Source organism: Chiloscyllium plagiosum, unplaced genomic scaffold (assembly GCF_037043375.1).
Source record: "Chiloscyllium plagiosum isolate Xiang-an unplaced genomic scaffold, Cpla_swu_hap1 HiC_scaffold_15, whole genome shotgun sequence".
NCBI classification, from domain to species: domain Eukaryota; kingdom Metazoa; phylum Chordata; class Chondrichthyes; order Orectolobiformes; family Hemiscylliidae; genus Chiloscyllium; species Chiloscyllium plagiosum.
The window spans coordinates 14775120-14799896 of NW_028270153.1; the positions used below are offsets into that span (position 1 = coordinate 14775120).

The 24777-nt window shown below is 44.3% G+C and overlaps 1 protein-coding gene across 2 annotated transcripts in view; it reads right to left on the reverse strand.

Moving 5' to 3' along the window:
• Positions 1-19473, reverse strand: part of hm13 (histocompatibility (minor) 13) — a 77325-nt gene extending 57852 nt beyond the window's left edge. Inside the window, exons 1-3 of one of the 2 annotated variants that reach the window (XM_043710790.2) lie at positions 19218-19473; positions 7647-7745; positions 7443-7525 (exon numbers count right to left, since the gene is read on the reverse strand). In XM_043710790.2, the coding sequence (XP_043566725.1) occupies positions 7443-7525; positions 7647-7745; positions 19218-19412 (377 nt within the window). In that variant the 5' untranslated portion in view covers positions 19413-19473. The remainder of the gene's footprint in view (positions 1-7442; positions 7526-7646; positions 7746-19217) is intronic. The other variant, XM_043710791.2, reaches the window with a different exon arrangement.
• Between the last annotated feature and the right edge of the window lie 5304 nt (positions 19474-24777).

Sequence of the window (24777 nt, forward strand, 5' to 3'; positions counted from 1 at the left end):
AATCGGGTTGCCCATTTAAGATACAGATGAGAAAATAATTCTTGAGGGGGTTTGGAATCTGTGGAATTTCCTTCCTCAAAACGCAATGGATGCAGAATCTTTAAATATTTTTAAGATAGAATTTAAGATAGATTCTTGATGACCAAGGGGATAAACGATTATCAGGGATATGCACAAATGCAGAGTTGAGGTTTAACATCATGGCTGAACTGAGTTTTTGAATGGCAGAGCAGGGTCAAAGGGCCTACTCTTGTTCCTTGTTTGCTCCTTCAAGATTGCAACAAGAATCTGGCTATGGATCATGGGCTTAACTTGGGAGTTGAGATTTTACAGTCAAGATTAGAGTGGTGCAGGAAAAGCACAGCAGGTCAGGCAGCATCCGAGGACCAGGAAGATCAACGATTTGGGCTGGAGCCCTTCATCTGCAATCCTCACTTTCGTCTTGAGATCTTACAACTTGATGATTCGGAAGCAAACATGCTATGAACCAAGCTCAGGTGCCTGAAACCAGCAAAGAACCCAGGAAATGTTACAACGACAGCACAGAGGATCAACTCAGATAATTTTCTCTTCTGCTTTGTTTTTCCTCACTGTATTTGGAACAACAACAAAACGCAGTGCATGGTTTGGTCTTGAAAATTACTTTCCATTAGCAGCAATCTCATCTCAATGCCAAAAATGTCAGAAGCTAAACGTTTTACATATTTCTTTTCAGATTAGCTTGTCCTTTATCAAACATTTGTCACTTCACCTGCTTCACATTTCAAGTACTAAAAGATAAGATCATAAATAAAAATAGAAGACAACATACTGGCACACAAAGCCAATCCCATTCTCTAACGTTTCAGAGAATGGGATTGCTGCGTGTTTCCTCCAAACACGCAGCAAATGACCCCACTACCCTGTGGCCGACCACTTCAACTCCCCCTCCCACTTCACCAAGGACATGCAAGCCCTGGGCCGCCACCGCCAATTCCTAGCCACCCGACATCTAGAGGAAGAACGTCTTATCTTCTGCCTGGGGACCCTCCAATCACACAGCATCAATGTCAACTGCACCAGTTTCCTCATCGTCCCTTCCCCCACCTTATCCCAGATCCAACCCTATAATTTGGCATTCTCTCTTGAACTTCTCCCAGCTGTCCATCTTCCTTCCAACCTATCCACTCCACACTCTGCTCCAACCTATCACTATCACCCCCACCTGCATCCACCTATCACCTTCTTAGCTACCTTCCTGATGAAGAGCTTATGTTCGAAACGTCGACTCTCCTGCTCCTCAGATGCTACCTGACCTGTGTATTTCCAGCGCCACACTTTTTGATTCCATTCTCTAAGACCATTGATAATCTGACTGCGACCTTAACTCCTCTCCTGTCAGTTCCCCATTAACCTCAATTCCTTGAGGAATCAAAACTCTGAATACAGGTAGCTCTTCTGTAACCTCACAGTTGCACTCTTGTGCAGCCCCACATTATAGATAAATCACACTTTACAAACAGCGTTTAAAGTATTGGTGATGTAATTCTGTTACAGCCAACACATTTTAAAAGTCCACACTTTAGAAACAGTGTTCCAAATTTGTCAACAACATCACAGTGAATTCGTGTTAACAAAACACACATTATATCAGAACGACCAGCATATTCAAAGCCATGTTAGGCAATGACCCAGTCTCCAATTTTTACTACGGTAGAGAACTCCAAAGACTAAAATAACAAACAGCAGAAACTACTCATCTCAGTCTTAATTTGGAGACACCTAATTTTTGAACTATACTGTCTCGCTTTAAGAATCCCCTATGAGAGGAAGCATCCTCTCAGCGGTCATGATAGAGTCAGAGGTTCGACCCACCAAACTACACTAATCCAATTTACCTGCACTTGATCCATAGCCTATCATGCCTTAGCACTTTATGTGCTCATCCACATGTTTCTTGAATGTTGCAAGAATACCTGCCTCTACCACTTTGGGTGAAAAACATTTTCCTCAGGTCCCCTTTAAACCACCTAGTCTTCATCTTAAACTATGCTAACTGGTCGCAGAGGAGTCTACTTTGGGGAAAAGATTCTCATAATCTACTCCGGCTATGTCTCTCATAATGTGGTACACCGCAATCAGATCCCATCCCTCCAGGAAAATAAACCCAGCCTATCCAGCATCTCCAGTAACCGAGACTTTTCAGCCCTAGCAACATCCTCGGCAATCTCCTTTTCATTCTCTCCAGTGCAATAACATCCTCTGATAGTGCGTGACCATTACTGCACATAGTATTCCATCCGTTGCATAGCCAGTATTTTATAAAGCCTTACTATATTCTTATGCCTGCATGCGTTCTTCACCATCTTGTCCACCTGTGCTAACAGCTTTAAGGATCTACATACTTCAAGGTACCTTTATTATTAAGTACTCCTGAAGGACCATACCTATCCATTATTAGACCTCTCAAAATGCATCACCTCACAGTTATCAGGATTAAATTCCATTTGCCATTACCCTGTCCAATTTACCAGCTGATCAATAGGCATTTAGCCTTACAGCCCTGGTCTTAAATAAGACTATCAATTTTCATGCTTACAAATTTCCCTTCCATATTCACATCCAAGTCATTAAATGTACATAACAAACAGCAAAGGTCCCAGCACTAAACCCTGATCTACACCACTAGTCACCAGCTTCCAATTACAAAAACAACTCTCAATCAACACCAAAACCTTTGCCTCCTGTTTGTAAGCCAAGTTTGGATCCAGTTTGCCACTTACTTTGGCTCTAAACTTTTGGACCATACATGCTAACTACAGCTGATCAGTGTTCTGAGGAAGGGTCACTGGGCCAAGAATATTAACTTTGATTTCTCTCCACAGATGCTGCCAGGCTGCTAAGTTTTTCCAGCATCTGCAGTTCTATCGGGTTTTTTTTAAATCCCTGATCAGTCTCTGCCTTTCCAAGTATTGATTAATCCCGTCCTTCAAAAATTTTCCAATGAATTTCCCTACCACTGATGCCAGACTAACTGGTCTGTGATTACCTGGCCTGTACCTCCTACCTTCCTTGAACAAAGGAACCACCCTGTCAGGCTCCCTCAGACCTTAAATGATTCAATAAGATCACTTTGCATTCTCCAAAACCAAGACAGTACAGGTTGAACCCAGTGAACCTGATCTCACAACTCAAACCCTTCATCCAGGGATGTGCCAAGTGAACCTTATTTGAACAGTTCCAATGCAAATATAAGCTTCTTTAAGGAGATCAAACGGTACACAATATTCCAGGTGCAGTTGCATCAATGCCCTACATTGTTGTAGCAAAAGCTCCTTAATTTTACAGTCCATTCTCCGTTATAACAAACACCAACATTTCATTTGTCTTTGTAATTAACTAGTGTACCACTGTACCCTTTATGGTGCATTTACAAGGAAACTCAGATCCTCTGATTTGAGCATTCTGCAGTGTCTCAAAACATATAATATTTGACCTTTCTATTCTTCCTACCAAAGCAGACAACCTTGAATTTTCCCATGAGACACATTTTACACACACACTTAACCAATCTATCTTCCTTCTCACCTCCTCACAATCTGCCTTCCAAACCATCTTGATATTATTGGCAAATTTGGCTACAACAGTCAAGCAATTGAAATAGATCTTAAATAATCTGAGGCTTGAAAATTGATCTCTATGACACTCCATTAGTTACAATTTCTTAACCTGAGAATGTCCCATTTATTCTGACAGTTTCACATTAGCTTGTCAATCCACTATCCATGCTAATATATCACCCTGAACAACACAAGCAGCTATCTTCTGTAATAACCCTTTAGAAGACATTTTATCAAGTGTCATTGCAAATAAATACTCAAGACAAATCACGCAGCTGTTCATGTACCTGAAAGTGCAGAGGTCTTTGTCGGAGTATTTAAACACTTTGGATATGCATTCATTGAAGATAAGGATGAAGCAATTTCCTCAAAACAGGAATATAGCGAACCCAAAAACAATAGTGCTTAAATTTACAATGCATAGCAACGTCTCTGAATTCCTTCTCGGAAATAGATGGAGATATTGAAGAAAAAGAAAGAGGCAGCCAATTGGTTTAAATGAGAGAAGAGAGAAACAGGAGCGAGTCATTCAGCCCCTTTAGCCTATCCCTCCATACAATTAGATGATAGACAAACAGAGTAGCTATCTACAACACAGTTACAAAGGTCAAACATGATACAATTGCTAGTTGTCTAATAGGACAAGGGATTTAGTGCAATAGTGCACAGCAAAAGGCAAGCAAATTCTATAATTACTTCATGCAGTTCTGTTTGTCAACCTTGCTTTTAAAAAGTCCTGTATGTACTGGATAGTAAAAGGAAAGGTGCTTACTGGGCAGGTCTGAGAAATGAGAAGTGATGTGAGGTAACAAGTATAAATTGGTGAAGGGGATCAGAAATTGAAAAAAAAAGTGAAATTAAGTGCATTGTTCTCCATGCAGTAATGCCAAAAGAAACTGTGCAGGCAAAAAGCATGCAGTATAATGAAATATCATTACAGAGGAGGAGAGTTCTGGGAGATGTTTAATCAAGCACCGAACATTGTGAAAATATCAAGTAACCATCTTTGCCAAGTAGTACATCTTTCGGACACTCATACTTAGCAATTGTGTTGATTACTGTGATTGTCTCAATTATTTATAGCACTCCATTCATCAATTCACTCATGAGAATATTACTTCAGATTTCTTGAAAATCTATGTGCTGTTGATTACAAGGAAGTTATATTCTGATATAGTATCAATTATAACTTAATTATTCTATGAGAAGTATTAATTTCCCATAGTTCAACTTGGTGTGAACAAGGGTACACATCTTTCAAACAGAATGGAGTGTTTTGAGATTACTTAGCACATGCAGTGTTACTCACTCTTTAAGTAGTTGTTTTCAAACAGAATCCTTTGGGAAGGAAGTGCTGAACCTGGACACACACCACCCTTAAACTCGCAAAAGAAACCAATCTTAAAGTTCTCTTTTGCAAAGACAGTCAGTCTAACACCATCATTGCAGAATTCACAAAACAGACAAACCATGTAAAAAAAATTCAACCCAACATTTATTGGGTAAATGCACATATATAATGGTACTGAAATATTCTGAATTTTTCAGTGCAACTCTATTCTCTGCTGAATTATCCAGTTGGGGCTGGGGTGACAGTACAGGCACAATTAGTTTAAACCAGCCTTGACAAAGCAAAGACAACCCTTCTGCTGATGACCGAGTGCTTTAACTGGAAGGTCCTCTTAAAGCAGTGAAAAGTCAGGCTCTGCTGTGACTTAAAGCAAATCCCTGCAGTGGGTGAATAACCAGAGATTCACTGCCTCAGGTCATACCTGAAGAAAGCCACTTTGGAGGGTCACTAATTTCCAAGGAATCATACGTCAGTTCAAGTTACCTTACTGGGAAGAGGAAAAAAATCTGATAAACGTAAAAAGCAGTTACGAGGGTGGAATGTTTTTCTGAAAATTGACTTTTAAGGCCCAGGTATTCCAGAGCATAAAGTGTTGATAATGTCTCAGTTTTCTCCAATCAGCTTACTAGGAGTAGGTGCACAAGTCGGATTTCACTTCAGTTCAAAATTTCTGACTTCCTTAAACTTATGTGGTCCTTTTTCTACCTCTAATTTTATTAAAAGCACGTTTTCAAGTTTCTTCAAGTTGCTGAACCATAGATGCAACAAATTTTCCAAAGTTTCAGTCAGATGCATTTAACATCCCTGCTGGCATTGTGCAGTTAATTTTTCAAAATGTTGTCACCCAATACTAACTTCTGACATTTAAAATTTGTAGATCAAATACTGTTTGCCAAGCAGAGTTCTAAATTTCTCCCAGCTTGTGAGGACTGTGTTACAATCTTGGGGGAATCCAGTCACGTTTTAAAAAAATACATGAAATCACGAGTATTTACTGAAGAAACAAGCCATGAGTTTCCTCAGTTTAATTATTTTTAAACTGTACAAGAATCAAAGCAAACACCAAATACTATCAACCCTAGCTTTAACATCCAGAATAAACATGTAGTAAACGTAAATTGATAAGTAAACTCTCGTCAAATCTAAACTATAAATCATGCTTTAAATGACAGATAGAATCAAAGCAATCCTTTACAATAGAATAGAATCCCCACAGTGTAGAAACCGGCCCTTCGGCCCGACAAGTGCACACCGATCCTCCGAAGAGTATCCGACCCAAACTCATTCCCTACATTTATCCCTGACTAATGCACCTAACCTACACATCCCTGAACACTATGAGCAATTCAGCGTGGCCAACTCACCTGACCTGCACAACTTTGGACTGTGGGAGGAAACGGGAGAACCTAAAGGAAACCCACGCAGACACGGGGAGAATGTGCAAACTCCACACAGACAGTTACCTGAGGTTGGAATCGAACCCAGGTCCCTGCCACTGTGAGGCAGCAGTGCCAACCACTGAGCGGCAGCAGTGCCAACCACTGAGCCACCCCATGAATTAGTTCAGCAATCCACTCAGATCTCAGTTACCACGTTCAGTGACAAAATACTACCGACTTTGTCTTCCTCAAGTGTAACTTCAGCTACTCTCATTCTCGGAGCTCTTGTGACCCCTAGCCAACAGCAGCACTCAATGGGTTCCACGGACATAGACTATGCCACAAAATGCAGACATCTGCGAAAGCTGCTCAACTCAGCTTAAATGGGCATTGATTGATTGTTATTTTCAAATAACAAAATGCTACAGCAACCTCTGATCTAGCCTGTCAGCTTGCTTTCTTCAGCTAGTCAGTACTTGACCATTGAAAACCCAGCTTGGACATATTGGTGTTCTCTTATATACGTTTCAAACATGTTCAGTTTGCTAGGAGTATTGATTACTAACTTTCACTTTGTTTTTGCTTCCTCAGAAAACGAACCCTCCCTGTTTCTTTCTATTTTGCCTGTACAGCTTCACTTTACATTCAGCTTCTATTTAACGGAGGCTTCCTTCAAAAAATACAAGTAAAAATTAAAGATAGGTATCCCCCAAAAGTGCTAGATTTAGTGCAGTTGTGACAGTACGGACTTGACGGGCCAAACAACCTCTCATTTACCGTATGATTCTACATACTTGAAAACACCCCCCGACAATGAACAACTCGATTTTAAGAGCTCTAGTTGGCACCATACTATTAGACAATAAAAGTCAACTCTCAGACAGCAAGAAGTTAAAAGGGGCCTTGGCATTCTTTGCCCACCTCATTCCTCTCTCCTTCCCATGTACCCAGGATCAGAAAACATTTCCTCTCTAAAATGCCAGTCAACTAAATCAACCAGAGCTCTTTATTGAAGCATAGAGTTAAACTGTTATGTTGCACACACAACAAACCATAAACATTTGCTGCACAGCAAATGATTCATTTTTCCTCCACAGGACTGAGACCACATACCTTAAAGTGTGAGACAAAGCCAATATACCCAGTATGAAAAAATACATGGACAGCAGCAAGTTGATATATTCTTGAGAAAATATCTGAAAGCAGAAAACGCTGCAGTTAGTTTAGTACTTAGTGTAGTGCTGTTGGTATGGCAAAGGATAATGGAAATCAAGACTAAGCACTTAAATTGAGGGACAATATGACAAGTATTCTTACTTTGAAAAATAGATAAAGGCCAAACAGTGTGCAGCTGGCAATGATGGGGAATCTGGCTGCATCTCGACTTGTAATGGTCTCTGGCATATCAGAGGAATTCTGCAATAAAAAGAAAATGGTTATACAATTTGTTCAAGATCAGGCTAAATATTTAATAGATGTTCAGGTCAGAATTTATTTTTATAAATATTTTAACTAAAGGCAAATTAAGTTGAAGCAAAATACATTTTCCTTCATCACCAAAGAGGTTTCATTTTTATCTTGATAGGCTTAAAACAACAACACCCATTTATGGAAAACATTTAACTCCAGCCAAGCAAATAATCTCAAACCCACTGTGTTTACAACATGGAAAAGACAGTGAGAATAAAATAAAAGTGCCAAGTATCATTTATCCAATCCTAGGTAATTGGGATGCCAAGGTTTTACACATGCAAGTGCTCGAACTCCACAAAAAACAGTGAAAAAAATCTTCATTATATGTAACACTCAAGTCTTTCACAACTAATTAACGATCAAGGAATTTGTTTGCTGCCTTAGTCTTCAGAGAAATGATCAAATTAAATGAATAAAGCTACTAGTAGGGACAAAGGTATGAATTTTTCCAGTCACTCATCTCTACTCCTAAAAGTATATTTTCATAATTCCATCTGCAGTGATACAGTAGGGACAATCATGTCAGTTTTATCTGAAATAATTAAACTCAAAGTGGACTCGAGATGCTAGGACCTTGTCATTGCTCACTTTTTTTTGAAATACAGTGAGCAAATTCAAGGTGCGACACATCAATCACTGGTAGTGTGAGGCTTACTGTGGCAACAAGATGTATGAGGCACACCTAAACTGGAAAAAGAGAGTACAGAAATTAGGAACTGGTCAAAATTATTTCAAAACTAAACCCAAGGAAAACAACTTTACTGTACATAATTTAGTTATCTTTTTCCATTAAAAATCTGGCAACCAGGAATAAAGCCAACAGAGCATCCAACCTGCTAGGAATAGAGAATTTCAAATTTTTGTTGCAAATGTTTCGTCCCTTGTCTAGGTGACATCCTCAGTGCTTGGGAGCCTCCTGTGAAGCACTTCTGTGGTGTTTCCTCTGGCATTTATAGTGGCCTGTCCCTGCCGCTTCCGGTTGTCAGTTCCAGCTGTCCGCTGTAGTAGCCGGTATATTGGGTCCAGGTCGATGTGTTTGTTGATGGAGTTTGTGGATGAGTGCCATGCTTCTAGAAATTCCCTGGCTGTTCTTTGTTTGGCTTGCCCTATAATGGTAGTGTTGTCCCAGTCGAATTCATGTTGCTTGTCATCTGTGTGTGTGGCTACTAAGGATAGCTGGTCGAGGCGTTTCGTGGCTAGTTGATGTTCATGGATGCGGATCGTTAGCTGTCTTCCTGTTTGTCCTATGTAGTGTTTTGTGCAGTCCTTGCGTGGGATTTTGTACACTACATTAGTTTTGCTCATGCTGGGTATCGGGTCCTTCGTTCTGGTGAGTTGTTGTCTGAGTGTGGCTGTTGGTTTGTGTGCCGTCATAAGTCCTAGTGGTCGCAGTAGTCTGGCTGTCATTTCTGAAATGCTCCTGATGTATGGTAGTGTGGCTAGTCCTTTGGGTTGCGGCATGTCCTCGTTCCGTTGTCTTTCTCTTAGGCATCTGTTGATGAAATTGCGGGGGTATCCGTTTTTGGCGAATACCTTGTATAGGTGTTCCTCTTCCTCTTTTTGCAGTTCTGGTGTGCTGCAGTGTGTTGTGGCCCTTTTGATTAGTGTCTTGATGCAACTTCGTTTGTGTGTGTTGGGGTGGTTGCTTTCATAGTTCAGGATTTGGTCTGTGTGTGTGCCTAAGAGAAAGACAACGGAACGAGGACATGCCGCAACCCAAAGGACTAGCCACACTACCATACATCAGGAGCATTTCAGAAATGACAGCCAGACTACTGCGACCACTAGGACTTATGACAGCACACAAACCAACAGCCACGCTCAGACAACAACTCACCAGAACGAAGGACCCGATACCCAGCATGAGCAAAACTAATGTAGTGTACAAAATCCCATGCAAGGACTGAACAAAACACTATATAGGACAAACAGGAAGACAGCTAACGATCCGCATCCATGAACATCAACTAGCCATGAAACGCCACGACCAGCTATCCTTAGTAGCCACACACGCAGATGACAAGCAACATGAATTCGACTGGGACAACACTACCATTATAGGGCAAGCCAAACAGAGAATAGCCAGAGAATTCCTAGAAGCATGGCACTCATCCACAAACTCCATCAACAAACACATCGACCTGGACCCAATATACAGGCCACTAGAGCGGACAGCTGAAACTGACAACCAGAAGCGGCAGGGACAGGTCACTATAAATGCCGGAGGAAACACCACAGAAGTGCATCATAGGAGGCTCCCAAGCACCGAGGATGTCACCTAGACAGGGGACGAAACGTTTGCAACAAAAATTTCCAGCTCGGCGAACAGAACTACAACAACGAGCACCCGAGCTACAAATCTTCACCCAAACTTTGAAGAGAATTTCAAAGTTTAGTAACAATGCAGAAATGCATCCTCATCCTAATCCCAAATGGCTGTCCTCTTATCCCAATTTTACCATATTCTGCAGGGTCATTCTCTAACCACGGAAACTGATCATTTATTTCAATGAGATCACTTCTGAACGAGAGAGAACACAGATCTATTTGACATAATCGCTCCTCATAAAGCAATCTGTAGTTAACTATATTGTCAGATGGACTTACTGGATTGGGTGTGAGACTTGAATTTCATACATGGTCTTCTCAAATGATCTGACAAATCATTCAGTTGCAACAAAAGCTACAAAACAAAAGAGTCTAAGAAAGAATTGGAAGTATTACCTGACACTGACTCTGGCATTGATTATGTTAAAGGCACACATCCAGCTGCAAATTCCTTACCAGCCAAGGACATGCCAAAATTAGGAAAACAGGCTAATCAAGCAAAAAACTAATAAACCACATTTACAGAGTCAGACCTTCCTGCCAACACTCTCGACTTCACCAGTACCTTCCCTGGATACATTGTGTGCCCTGGCAGGACAGACCCAGACATGGAGGTGCCTTGGGAGTTTCGAACACTGATTACAGACATCCCTCAAGTCTCATAGCATTTCACCAAAAAGTCAAAAAACCTTGTTATCATCACCAAACATGCTACTTCAACTGATGAATCATGCAATTCCACATTGAGCAACACTTGGAAGAACTGGTGCTCTCATACTGAAAATACTTGTAACAGGAGACTAGAATGCCCTTTGTTTTAATTGGATTGACTTATTCCAATGTACTGCTGGCTGGGCTTCCAAATCCTACCCTCAAACTGGAGGTCATCCAAAGCACCGCAGCTTGTGCCTCTGGAAATTTGGTGATTTAATTTGCAATATCACCCATACTAGTTCGACTACACAAGCCACCCAGCCAAGAAGTTGTTTGGATTGCAAAATTCTCACACCTCTTTTCAAATCTCAACATGGTCTCTTCTTTCACCACCTCTAGTCTTAAATCAGTCCCACCATCATCCGAAATATCTGGTCTCCTCTAATTCTGGTCTATCAGTCACTCACTCACTGATACTAAATCTTGAGTTGCTTAAGTCCCAAGCTCTAGAACCCCCCCTCAAATCTTACTTTCGTCCTCAAGACACTCCTTAAAAAATTGAGTAAATACTCCTTACTGACCTGCATGTCATGTTTTACATAGAAAAATAGAAGACAGAATAGGCCATTAGACCCCTCATGGCTGATCACTGAGCTCAATACCTTAATAATGCCCCTCACTACCTCCCTCCCCTCCATGCCCATTGATCACTAAGCACAAGAGCTATATCTACTTCTGTCTTCAATAGAATCATAAAAGACAAGAGGAGTTTATAATGGTTAAATGGTTTCGAACATATTGTCTAAGGCCTTTCACAGGCATTATAAGCTGTTGTCGCCCATCACAAAGGGCAGCTCAACAGCCCCACAGACTGAGCCTTGAAAGACAGTTGGCACCTGATGAAGGGCTCCTAACTGAAATGTCGATTTTCCGGCTCCTCAGATGTGCCTGACCTGCTGTGCTTTTCCAGCACCACTTAATCTTGACCTTTCACCTACAGCCAGTAGTCAGATAAAAATCTACTTGAGCACAGTCTCACCAAGCAACTCATTGCATTTGGGTCTTTCCATGATTACACTGATATGCGTGACCATCAATGTTCCCTGAAGAAACAAAATCCCATCTACACATTGAGAACACAATCCATTGTGTTGCACGATTTGTCTTACACTAGAAAGGTTGGATTCACAACAGATCCAGCAGGTCAAATACTGGATACACATGATGTGCACAGTGGAACTGTATTCAACATAATCAACTTCTTGGAAAGGTTTATCTTCCACTCTGCCATTACTAATAAATTAGGAGATCCATGATGGTTCAATGAAGTGCGTAGGAGGGGATGCCAGGAGCAGCATCACATAGCTCCAAGCGGTGACAGCCTGAAGCAAAAACACAGCACTCAATGCATGAAAGAGAAAGAAGCACAGACGTCAGCACTTAATCAGATCAAGGATCTGCAATCCTGCCACACACAGTTGTGAATGGAGGATTAGAATTAAATTAGGAATCTGGAGACTTTTGGACTATCCTGATCCTCAATGTTAGCACAGCCACCAGATCAGTAAAAAAGAAAAGGTTTAAGTACTTACAACCATCTTCAGGTAGACATGCTAAGTTGATCAGTCAATATAGCCTTCTCTTGAGATTACAGAAGCCAGACAACATCAGCAATTCAATCCACAAGATCAAGAAATAGTTAGGCGCACTAAATATAGCAAAGACTATGGGCTCTGATCACAGCTGGTGGCAGTACTAAAGACTTGTGCTCCCCAATTCGCTGTAAACCTAACCAAGTTGTTCCAGTATAGCTACAACATTGGTATTGAAGAAACAAGGCAGAAAATTAGACTAGATTCCCTAATGACTTGAGATCTTCCTATACATAAAATGCAGGACAAATTCAATCCATCCAATTACTGTGCCATCAATCTTCTCTCAATCATCAGCAAAGTGAGGGGTAGGTTGCCCACAGTTCTATCGAGAGAGTCACTTAACCTTTGCACCAACACTCCATTCGGGTTCCTCCAGGGCCAGCCACCATCTGACCTTATTACAAAGAGCCAAATTCTACATGAATGGCAAGAGTAATTGCCTCTGACATCAGGGCAGCATTTAACCAAGTGTAGCATCAAGACCCTAAGTGGCACGGTGGCTAGCAGTGCTGCCTCACTGCACCAGAGACCTGGGTTCAATTCCAACCTCGAATGACTGTCTGTATGGAGTTTGCATGCTCTCCCCATGTCTGCACAGATTTCCTCTGGGTTCTCCAATTTCCTCCCACAGTCCAAAGATGTGCAGGTTAGGCAGATCAGCCATGCTAAATTGCCCATAGTGTCCACGGATGTGCAGGCTAGGTGGATCAGCTAAGAAAAATGCAAGGTTACAGGGATAAGGTAGGGGGTGGGTCTAGATGGGTTGCACTTCGGAGGGTTGGTGTGGACTTAATGGACCGAATGGCCTATTCCACACTATAGGGATTCTATTATGATTCTATGAAAATCGAAATTCACAGGACAAAAAAACTTTTCTGGTTACAGGAAGAGGATTTAGGAGTCCAGTCATCTTCAACACAGAACATCACTGTAAGAGTTTTTTTAGACAGCTTGAGGTCTAAGCATCTGCAGTGACCTCAATGCTGATCTTTCCTCCATTATCAAGTCAGACGTAAAGATGTTTGATTCCACCATGTACAGCACCATTTGCAACTCCTGACAAAATGAAGCAGAAGCTTGCATACATAGCAAAATCCTGACAATATCAAGATTTGGATTTATAAGTGGGAAGAAATATTTACACGTTGCAAGTGCCAAACAGAGACCACTTCCAACAAGCAATAGTCTACCACCTTCCCTTAACATTGAACAGTACTACAATAATCAACTCCTCCACTAACATTAATAAGAAAATGAACTGGAACCAGCCATATACATTCTGTGGCTACAAATGTAGATCAGAGTTGGGAATTTTATGGAAAGTAACCTTCTGACTCTTCACAGTGCATGCCCGCCATCTACAAAGGACAAGTTAAGAGTTCAACAGAATACACCACTTGGCTGGATGAATGCAGCTCAAATAACATCTAAATACTTGAAACCACCCAGAACAGAGCAGTCCACTTTATCAGCAGCTCATTCACCAATGCTGTGTACTACACAAGAAGTATTGCAGCCAATGCTCCTCCACAGCTCCTCCAAACCCACAACCTGTATCACCTGGATAAACAAGAGCAGCAGATGCACAAGAACACCTCCACTTGCAAGTTCCATCCAGGCCACAAACCATCCTAACTTGGAATTTTTTTGCTGTTCCTTCATTGTCACAGGATCAAAATCCACAAACTCCCACTCTATTAACAACATGGGTGTAGCCACATCAAGACCACAAAGCCAAGCCTGCACCATTGGCAATTTGTGCAGGAATGCTAATCTAGTCTCAGTAAAGGGAGAAAGACAGCTAAAGAGGGCCTTAAAAGTAAAGTCAAACATCAGAATATTACACCTTGCAGCTATGCTTTTATGGAAGATAGTTGATTAAAAAGAGATGAGGACACCTCTTCTTATGCAGTAAGTTATGGTCAGGAATTCACTGCAACAAACCCCAGTGACAGCAGATTTAATAGTGAATTCCAAAGGGAATCAGACATACTTGTAAGGCTGTACATTTGCAGAGCGATGGAGAAAGAACAGGAGAGAAAGACTAATTAGGATGCTTTACAAAGTTGCAATGGGCTGGACTGATTGTACCATACAGTGCACAATACTTTCTTTGAACTGGTTATCAGAACAAATCTCAAAATGTATCGCCTTAAAATCTAACAGTAAATATGCTATCAATTCTGAGAACAATGAAATGGTGCTTAATAGGTTAGCATCTCACCTGATGTCATCTATTTGATTTATTAAGTATATCCTCAACTTTCTTTTAATTGAGTAGCACATAAATTTCCTAAGATGGATAATACAATAAAAGACATGGTAAGACACACTGTTTAGACAGGAAAGATGAAGTAGAGATAGGATAAGAACAATACATCACAGGAGGCAGCTAAAAACCCCAACTAGCTCATCCCGCATTTCCATTCTTCCCCCAGTGTCTGAAATGCTTCCTCTTGCAATTTGCTTTTGAAAACTAAAATATAATCTGTTCCTACCACACATTAGACAATGCACTTTGAAATTAATCACAGTATATCAAAACATTTGCTTGTGTAATTTCCAGTCCTTTAAGCAACCACCTCATATTTGTACCCTCTGATCCTTCACACATTGGAAGCAGTCTCTCAATTTCATCTTACCTTTGGTCAATTTTAAACACATCCATCCAATCTGCTCTCAAGTTGTCCCTGCTCCAGGAAGAGTAAATAACCTCAGTTTTTCTAGTTTATCCAATTAAAATTCCTGGAACCATTTAAGCAAATCCCTTCTGCATGCTCTCCAAAGCATTGCCCAGAAGGAGAGAACAACTTTACTGGGACCAAACTTGCAATTTATAAAGTTCTCAGAAACTTTATTTATGTTTTCTCTTCACAGATGCTGCCAGACCGGCAAAGTTTTTCCAGCAATATCTGTTTTCGTTAGCAATTTATAAAGATTCACTAGAACTTCAAGCTTCTATGCATGATATTCATGATCCTCCACTTCATTGATGACTACAACAGCAGCTACACTTTGGATGACCAGAAACATGTGCTTGGAAAGCTACCATATAAATGGTCATATTCTTTCAATTAGGCAAAAGTGAGGACTGCAGATGTTGTTCACCTATCCTATCATCTTACTATCAAAGATACACAGAATCAACAGAATGATTAAAACAGAGAGTGAGGACGTTTGGGCTGTCATATCTGTGCTGGTTCTTTGCAAGAGCAAATCACTTCTTCCACTCCTCCACTTTATTTCCGTCACCACCAAACGTTTCCTCTTCAACCAACTGTCCAGTTCTCTTTTGAAAGCTGTGATAAAATCTGCCTCCACCACACTCTTAGGCAGTGAATTTCAGATTGCACCCACTCACCAGATAAGTAAAAGATTTTCCTAACGTCATAGTTACCTGTTACCAAAATCACCTTGTATCAGTGTCAAAGTCAAAAAGTGTGGTGGAAAAGCATAGCCGGTCAGGCAGCATCCAAGGAGCAGGAGAATCGACCTTTCGAGCAGATGCTCTTCATCAGGAATGGGGGAGGGGTGGGGAAAGGTGGTTGGGAGATAAATGGGAGGGACGTTAGGCTGGAGTTGGGAATTCAACAGGTAGACGGGGGGGGGGGGGGGGGGGGGTTGATGGTGATAGGGTGAGAAGGAAGATGGACAGGTAGGACATTTTAAAAGGACGGTGCTGATTCGGAGGGCTGGATCTGGGATAAGGTAGGGGATGGGGAGATCAGAAAACTGGTGAATATCAATATTGGAGGAGAAAGTGAGGGCTGCAGATGCTGGAGATCAGAGCTGAAAATGTGTTGCTGGAAAAGCACAGGTCAGGCAGCATCCAAGGAATAGGAGAATCAAAGTTTCGGGCATAAGTCCTTCTTCAGGAATGAGGAAAGGGTGTCCAGCAGGCTAAGATAAAAGGTAGCAGGAGGGACTTGGGGGAGGGGCTTTGGAAATGCGATAGGTGGAGGGAGGTCAAGGTGAGGGTGATAGGCCGGAGTGGGGTGGGGGCGGAGAGGTCAGGAAGAAGATTGCAGGTTAGGAAGGCGGTGCTGAGTTCGAGGGATTTGACTGAGACAAGGTGGGGGGAGGGGAAATGAGGAAACTGGAGAAATCTGAATTCATCCCTTGTGGTTGGAGGGTTCCCAGGCAGAAGATGAGGCGCTCTTCCTCCAACCGTCGTGTTGCCATGGAGGCGCTCTTCTGCCTGGGAACCCTCCAACCACAAGGGATGAACTCAGATTTCTCCAGTTTCCTCATTTCCCCTCCCCCCACCTTGCCTCAGTCAAATCCCTCGAACTCAGCACCGCCTTCCTAACCTGCAATCTTCTTCCTGACCTCTCCGCCCCCACCCCACTCCGGCCTATCACCCTCACCTTGACCTCCTTTCACCTATCGCATTTCCAAAGCCCCTCCCCCAAGTCCCTCCTCCCTACCTTTTATCTTAGCCTGCTGGACACACTTTCCTCATTCCTGAAGAAGGGCTTATGCCCAAAACGTTGATTCTCCTGTTCTTTGGATGCTGCCTGACCTGCTGCGCTTTTCCAGCAACACATTCTCAGAATATCAATATTGATCCAGTGTGATTGGACAGTCCCAAGGCAGAAGAGGAGGTGTTCTTCCTCCAGTTGTTGGGTGGCTAGAATTTGGCAGTGGAAGTGACCCAGGACTTGTATATCCTTGACAGAGTTTTCGGCCATAAGGCAGTGGGGTTGATTGATGCATGTCTCCCAGAGATGCTCTCTGAAACGTTCTGCAAATTGGCATCCTGTCTCCCCAATGTAGGGGAGACCACATCGAGAGGAACGCACACAGTAGATCAGGTGTTTGCAGGTGCAGGAAAATCTCTGCTGCATGCGCAAGGATCCTTTGGGGCCTTGGATGGAGGTGAGAGAGGGTGTGGGTGCAGGTTTTATGTTGGCAAGGTGACAGTGAAGGGTGGGTTGGTGATGGTCCTAACAAAGGAGTCACGGAGGGAATAGTCTCTGCAGAATGCTTAAACGAGTGGGGAGAGAAGTGCATCTCTGGTGGTGAGGTCTGACTGTAGTTAATGGAAATGGCTATACCTGGAGATTGGCGGGGTGGAAGGTGAGGACCAGGGAGGCTTTGTCCTTGTTGCAATTAGAGGGGTGGGGTTCAAGGGCAGAGTTGCAGGAAGTGGAGGAGATGCACTGGTGGGCATTGTTGACCATGTGGGAAGGGCAATTGCGATCATTGAAGTAGGAGACCATCTGGGATGCTCTGGAGTGGAATTGGTCCTCCTAGGAGCAGATGCGGCAGAGGTGGAGAAATCAGAAATAAGGGATAACGTTTCTACAGAAGCATTTTGACATGCAAGTCCTGGGCTACCTCCACCACCAAATTCTAACCACCTGACGACTGGTGGAAGAATTCATCTTCCACCTTGGGACCCTCCAACTACATGGGTCAATGTCAATTTCATCAGTTTCCTGATCTCTCCTCCGGGGAGAAAGTGAGGTCTGCAGATGCTGGAGATCAGAGCTGAAAATGTGTTGCTGGAAAAGCGCAGCATCCAGGGAACAGGAGAATCGACATTTCGGGTATAAGCCCTTCTTCAGGATCTCTCCTCCCCCAACCTTATCTCTGTTCCAAAGCTTCAAATCAGCACCACCCTCTTGAACTGTCCTACCTGTCCATCTTCCTTCCCATCTATCCGTTCCACCCTTATTCTGACCAATCACCACCACCCCCACCATCATCTACCTATCGCATTCCCAGCTACCTTGCCCCCAGCCCCACACCCCCTCCCAATTATCTCTCAGCACCCTTGGGCCACCCCACCCATTCCTTATGAAGAGCTTATGCTCAAAACGTTGACTCTCCTGATTCTCAGATGCTGCCTGAATGGCTGTGCTTTACCAGCACCACACTTTTTGACTCTGCTCTCCAGCAACTGCAGTCCTCATTTTCTCCTTGTATGTGTCCTTCAGTTCTTAATATTTTTGTCAATAGGAACAGTTCCTCCCTAATCTAATCCAACCAGACCCTTCACAATTCTCAACATGTCTGACATCATTATATTTTCCTCTTCTTTCAGAGCAACCCCTGCTTCTCCACAATATCATGATTGGATTCCTAACTAGGTTACTTCCCTTGAACTCTCCTATATCCTTTCTAACGCCTTCTAATATATAAAACAATGTAACCAAGTATATAGATATCCAACACAAAATAGCAAACAATTTAAACAGTGACAAAGGCATAGGTAACTTGCATGAAACCAAAAGGGTATACTTGAGAAGTACATCCTGTATTTGTGAACTGTGCATTAAAAATGTAATTCCTTTTTCCCCCAAGCTGGTTTCTTCAGCTGCTGTGCCATTCCCCCTGGAAGTATCACTAAAAGCACAAACATACAGGCATCCAAATAAAACATTACACAATTTGAAGAGAAGCACACACAGCAAGTTAGGTCTGGCAGCTTCTGCCAAGAGAAAATATGAGCTAACCTTTCGAGTCCGGTGACCCTTCTTCAGTCAGTGGACTTGAAGAGTTAACTCTGTTTCTCTCTTTGCAGATGCTGCCAGACCTGCAGAGTTTCTCCAGCCCTGTGTGTGTGTATATACAGTGTTTGCTTGGGGTTGGAGACCTGGCTCTTTGTGAGCTTACTGTGGCTCAGTTTGTTTTTTGGAAGGAACAGGAGAAAACTTCGACCCGTCTGCTGGATGCTGGTGGATGGATTAGAGGGAAGGAGGAGGAGGAGGTGGTACCTGTCCAGCCCAGCCCGGCCCGGCCCAGCCTGAGCCCACCCGCCCCAATACCTCACCTTAGACTTGGCACAGCTGACCGAGCGCAGGGCCCCGAAGAAGATGGGCAGCAGCGCCATCAGCACCAGGCTCCCGTAGGCCACCGCCGACCCTTCGGGAGTCGCCACGAACCGGGCCGTGGCGTTGGCGGCGATGGTTTCGGTATCGTTCAGGGTGGTATTGTCGGCGGGCAGCGGGCTCTCCATCTCCGCCATGTTTTTTTTTCCCCCTCCCCCTTGTCCAGAGCCTGAGGAAAAGGCCACGTTTCCTTAGCGGCCGGCGGCGGACGTGACGTCGCGCAACGGGAGGGAGGGCACCGGAAACCGTCATCGTCACAGCAACCGGCCGAATCACCATAGCAACTGGCCAGAAGACCGCAAGGTGCAAGGGAGAGGAGGAGGCCGCTCAGCCCCTCCACCCCGCTCCTGTTCCTGTAAGAAATAGGGAGAGGAGGAGGCCGCTCAGCCCCTCCACCCCGCTCCTGTTCCTGTAAGAAATAGAGATAGGGTGGCCACTCAGCCCCTCCACCCCACTCCTGTTCCTGTAAGAAATAGGGATAGGGTGGCCACTCAGCCCCTCCACCCCACTCCTGTTCCTGTAAGAAATAGGGATGGGGAGGCCACTCAGCCCCTCCACCCAGCACCTGTTCCTGTAAGAAATAGGGATGGGGAGGCCACTCAGCCCCTCCACCCAGCTCCTGTTCCTGTAAGAAATAGGGATGGGGAGGCCACTCAGCCCCTCCACCCCGCTCCTGTTCCTGTAAGAAATAGGGATGGGGTGGCCACTCAGCCCCTCCACCCCGCTCCTGTTCCTGTAAGAAATAGGGATGGGGGAGGCCACTCAGCCCCTCCACCCAGCTCCTGTTCCTGTAAGAAATAGGGATGAGGGAGGCCACTCAGCCCCTCCACCCCGCTCCTGTTCCTGTAAGAAATAGGGAGAGGAGGAGGCCGTTCAGCCCCTCCACCCTGCTCCTGTTCCTGTAAGAAATAGGGATGGGGGAAGCCACTCAGCCCCTCCACCCCACTCCTGTTCCTGTAAGAAATAGGGACAGGAGGAGGCTGCTCAGCCCCTCCTACCCGCTCCTGTTCCTGTAAGAAATAGGGACAGGAGGAGGCCGCTCAGCCCCTCCACCCTGCTCCTGTTCCTGTAAGAAATAGGGACAGGAGGAGGCCACTCAGCCCCTCCACCCCGCTCCTGTTCCTGTAAGAAATAGGGAGAGGAGGAGGCCACTCAGCCCCTCCACCCTGCTCCTGTTCCTGTAAGAAATAGGGAGAGGAGGAGGCCACTCAGCCCCTCCACCCCGCTCCTGTTCCTGTAAGAAATAGGGATGGGGGAGGCCACTCAGCCCCTCCACCCCGCTCCTGTTCCTGTAAGAAATAGGGACAGGAGGAGGCCACTCAGCCCCTCCACCCTGCTCCTGTTCCTGTAAGAAATAGGGATGGGGGAGGCCACTCAGCCCCTCCACCCAGCTCCTGTTCCTGTAAGAAATAGGGATGGGGAGGAGGCCACTCAGCCCCTCCACTCCACTCCTGATCCTGTAAGAAATAGGGAGAAGAGGGGGAGGAGGCGGCCACTCAGCCCCTCCACCCCACTCCTGTTCCTGTAAGAAATAGGGATAGGAGGAGACCGCTCAGCTCTCCACCCACTCCCTCATCTATAAGAAAAAGAGCTGGGAGAACACGGTGGCTCAGTAGTTAGCACTGCTGTCTCAGAGCACCAGGGTCCCAGGTTTGATTCCAGCCTCAGGTGATTGTCTGTGTGGTGTTTGCACATTCTCCCTGTGTCTGTGTCGGTTTTCTCCAGGTGCTCTGGTTTCCTCCCACAGTCCGAAGATGTGCAGGTCAGGTGAATTGGCCATGTTAAATTGTCCATAATGTTCGGGAAATGGGTCTAGCTGGTTTATTCTTTGGAGGGTCGGTGTGGACTGGTTGGGCCAAAGGGCCTGTTTCCACACTGTAGGGAATCTAATCAAGACCGCTCAGCCCCTCCACCCTGCTCCCATAAAAAATGGGGATGGAAGAGGCTGCTCAGCCCTTCGAGCCTTCTCCTGTAGAAATAGGGACAGGAACAAGCTGTCAGAGAAGTCGAGGAGGCTGGTACAATGACAACATTTAAAAGTCATCTTGAAATATATATGAATAGGAAGGGTTTGGGGCATATGGGACAAGGGCTAGCAAATGGAACAAGTTTTTTTTTTCCGTTAAAACTTTACTCCCACACCACCACCTAACGGCAGTAGTGCTTATATTTTCCCCACCACCCATGTCGTGTGTGTGCAGGTGTGAGACACAGTGAAAGACAACACGTGTACAAATCTTTACTCAATTTCCACCAACAGGAAGAAAAGAAACACCACGGTGGCCAGTGACAGGCAGTGCCCTTCTCATCAAAGGGCAATAGTGGGTGATCAAAAAATTGAAGGAGAAGGCAGGGATTAAATCCAAATAGAATTGGAGGGAGAAATAAAGCACTCCACTCGCTGAGGTGCCACGTCTTCCTGAACAGCTCGAGGGTGTTTGATAGACACTGAGTGCTCCTTCTCCAAGGACACCAGGGCTCGGACATAGCCATGAAAGAGGGCCAGGCAATTGGCCATAGTGACCCCCTCTGTGGCCCGCTGCCTGCACCTGTTTATGGCCAGTTTGGCCAGGCCCAGGAGCAGATCCATGAGGAGATCCTCTGAACTACCCTCCCCCCTCCACTCTGGGTGCCCAAAGATCGGGAGCGTGGGACTGAAGTGCAGTCAAAAGCAGAGGAGAAGGTTCTCTAGAAAACTAAAAAGGGAGTGCAACCGACCACACCCAATATATACATGGTCCACGGACTCTGCAGCACCACAGAACAAGCAGTTGGGCTGGGAGTTCGTGAACCACCTCAATCTGCGGTTGCAGGGGACTGCTGCGTGCAGCACCCTCCACCCCAGATCCCCGAGAGAAAGCGGGAGGACTCCTGCGTGGGACAGGATTAATTTAGGATATCCAGTCAGCATCGATGAAGTGAACCGAAGGGTCTGTTTCTGTCCTGTACATCTTGATTTGGAGAGGAGGAGGCGATTCAGCCCCATTCACCCTGCTCCGATATGAAATAAGGACAGGAGGAGGCATGCTTCTATAATAGGGACAGAAGGAGGCCATTCACCCCCTCGAAACTGTTCCTTTAAGATGAAAGGTTGTAAGGAAAGGAGGAGGTCATTCAGCCACTCAAGCCTACTTCTGTTTAACAAAATAGGGACAGGAGGATACCATTCAGCCCCTCAAGCATGCTGCTATCTGATGTAAGGAGAAGAGGAGATCATTCACCCCCCTCGAGCCTTGCTCCACTATATAAAACATGGACAGAAGATATTAATTCATCACTGCAGAAATAAGTCATTCAGGTCCTCAAGTCTGCTTCACCATGAGGAATAGGTAGCTCAGCCTCCTGGAGCTTACTGTGCAATAATGAATAAGAACAGAAGTAGGTTTATCAGCATCCCGTGCCTGCTCTGTCATTCACTATTATCATTGCTGATCATCCTAGTCAGTAACCTGTCCCTGCTTATCCCTCACATCCTTTGATGCCTTGAGCCCCAAGTGCTATATCCAAGTCTGTATTCTGCAGACTTGGTGCAAGAACAGCTTAGGATCTCAAAGCAGATCCTCCTCATAGTCTGTATTGTTTGTATCCCATCAGTGGAACTTAGTCGCTAACATATAATCAACGATACCCAGTTCGAGATAGGTCGGGGCAGGAGAAGGCTGCTCAGCCCTCCACCCTGCTCCTGTAAGAAATAGGGACAGGAGGTAGCCACTATGCCTCTCCACCCCGCTTCTGCTCCTGTAAAAATAGGGACAGGAGGAGGCCGTTCAGCACTTGGAGTAGCATTATTAGACACCAAGTGATTTTCCTCTACTCCATCAGGATATGTGACCCTGTAGGTCTCTACCCGAAAGAGAAGTGTGTCGACAAGCCTACCCATGGTGAGCAGCAGTGCAAAAAGTGTATAACATGGTGGTGTGTGGTGAAGTTTGCTCATATAACATGATGAGCAGCAGTGCAGATTCTATTTAACTGCCTCATGCCACGTGCTGACAGCAGTAGAGGTCTGACAAGTCACCTTTAAGTGTTCTGCTTATGAAGACAGTCAGCAGCAGAAAGAGCTGAACAATCTTACTGAAGAAAACCTTATGGCAATATTCAACAAGGCCGAATCTACAGTCAGAAGTAAAACACTTTCCCCTCTGGTAAGACAAACACTACAGCAGGTACGTTAGAAACATCTTGGAAGTTGGAGTATTAGTCTGCACGGCATTTGCAGATTACACAGGGTGCAAATAATTTGTAGAGTGATCTTGAATTGGGGTTCAGCTGGAGAATACATGGGCATTGGAGCTCTTTGAATAAAGTTAAAATCACTGAATGATAAGGTTGGACATTAAAACTGGTGCAGAATCCAAAGAATAGTCTTTGGACTTGAAACATTAATTCTGTTTCACTCTCCACAGATGCTGCCAGCCCTGTTGAGTTTCCCCAGCATTTTATGTTTTTACATGAGCACAGTATTACAGGCTGGATCAGCTGGACTGGACCTACAGCTTAGACCAAACGTCACTGCTAAAGCAAGCAACATGATGAAGCACGCCTATAGTGAGGATAATCAGTAGCCACCGAAGTAATTCAAACCAAGTTTGCAGACCTGGACGCATTACAAAGCCAGAATCGTAGTAATAAAGGGTTATATTCAAAGTGTAAGCAAACAAAGTCAAACAGAAGATGCAAGTTACGAGATCCATTATAACCATTTCAGTGAAATTGGAAATAATTTATTTAGTTAATTCAGAGGATATGGGATTTGCCAGCTGGACCAGCGTATGTTTTTTTATTCATTTACAGAATGTTGGAATCATTTATTGTCCATCCCTAATTGCCCAGAAGGCAGTTAAAAGTCAACTAGATTGCTCTGGGTCTGGACTCTCATGTGGGTCAAAATCTTCTAGGAGAAAGTGAGGACTGCAGATGCTGGAGATCAGAGCTGAAAATGTGTTGCTGGAAAAGCGCAGCGGGTCAGGCAGCATCCAAGGAGCAGGAGAATCGACGTTTTGGGCATAATTTATGCCTGAAGCAGGGCTTATGCCCAAAACGTCGATTCCCCTGCTCCTTGGATGCTGCCTGACCTGCTGCACTTTTCCAGCAACACATTTTCAGCTCTCATGTGGGTCAGACTCGATAAGAACGGCAGAGATTAGTTTCTGTAGAACATGAGTGAACCAAATGGTTTTTTCACCGACAACCGTTTCTTACTGGAGAAGTTGGTAAATTCAATAAAATCTTAAATTTCATTTAATGGGGTAGAGTAATATCACTGGATTTGTAATCCTGAGGCCCAGGCTAATGTTCTGAGTATATGGGTACAAATTCCACCTTGTCAGCTGGGGAAATTTGAATTCAAATAATAAATCTGGAGTATGAAGCTGTAGTGATTGTAAAAGGTCAGCAGGTGGACTTCATTAGAATATGAGTTCCCTGATTGGGGCTGTTAACCTGGTCCAAGTAGGGAGTCCTGGCTGACAGATATAAGCAGGAGGGTCACGGGGTCTGCTC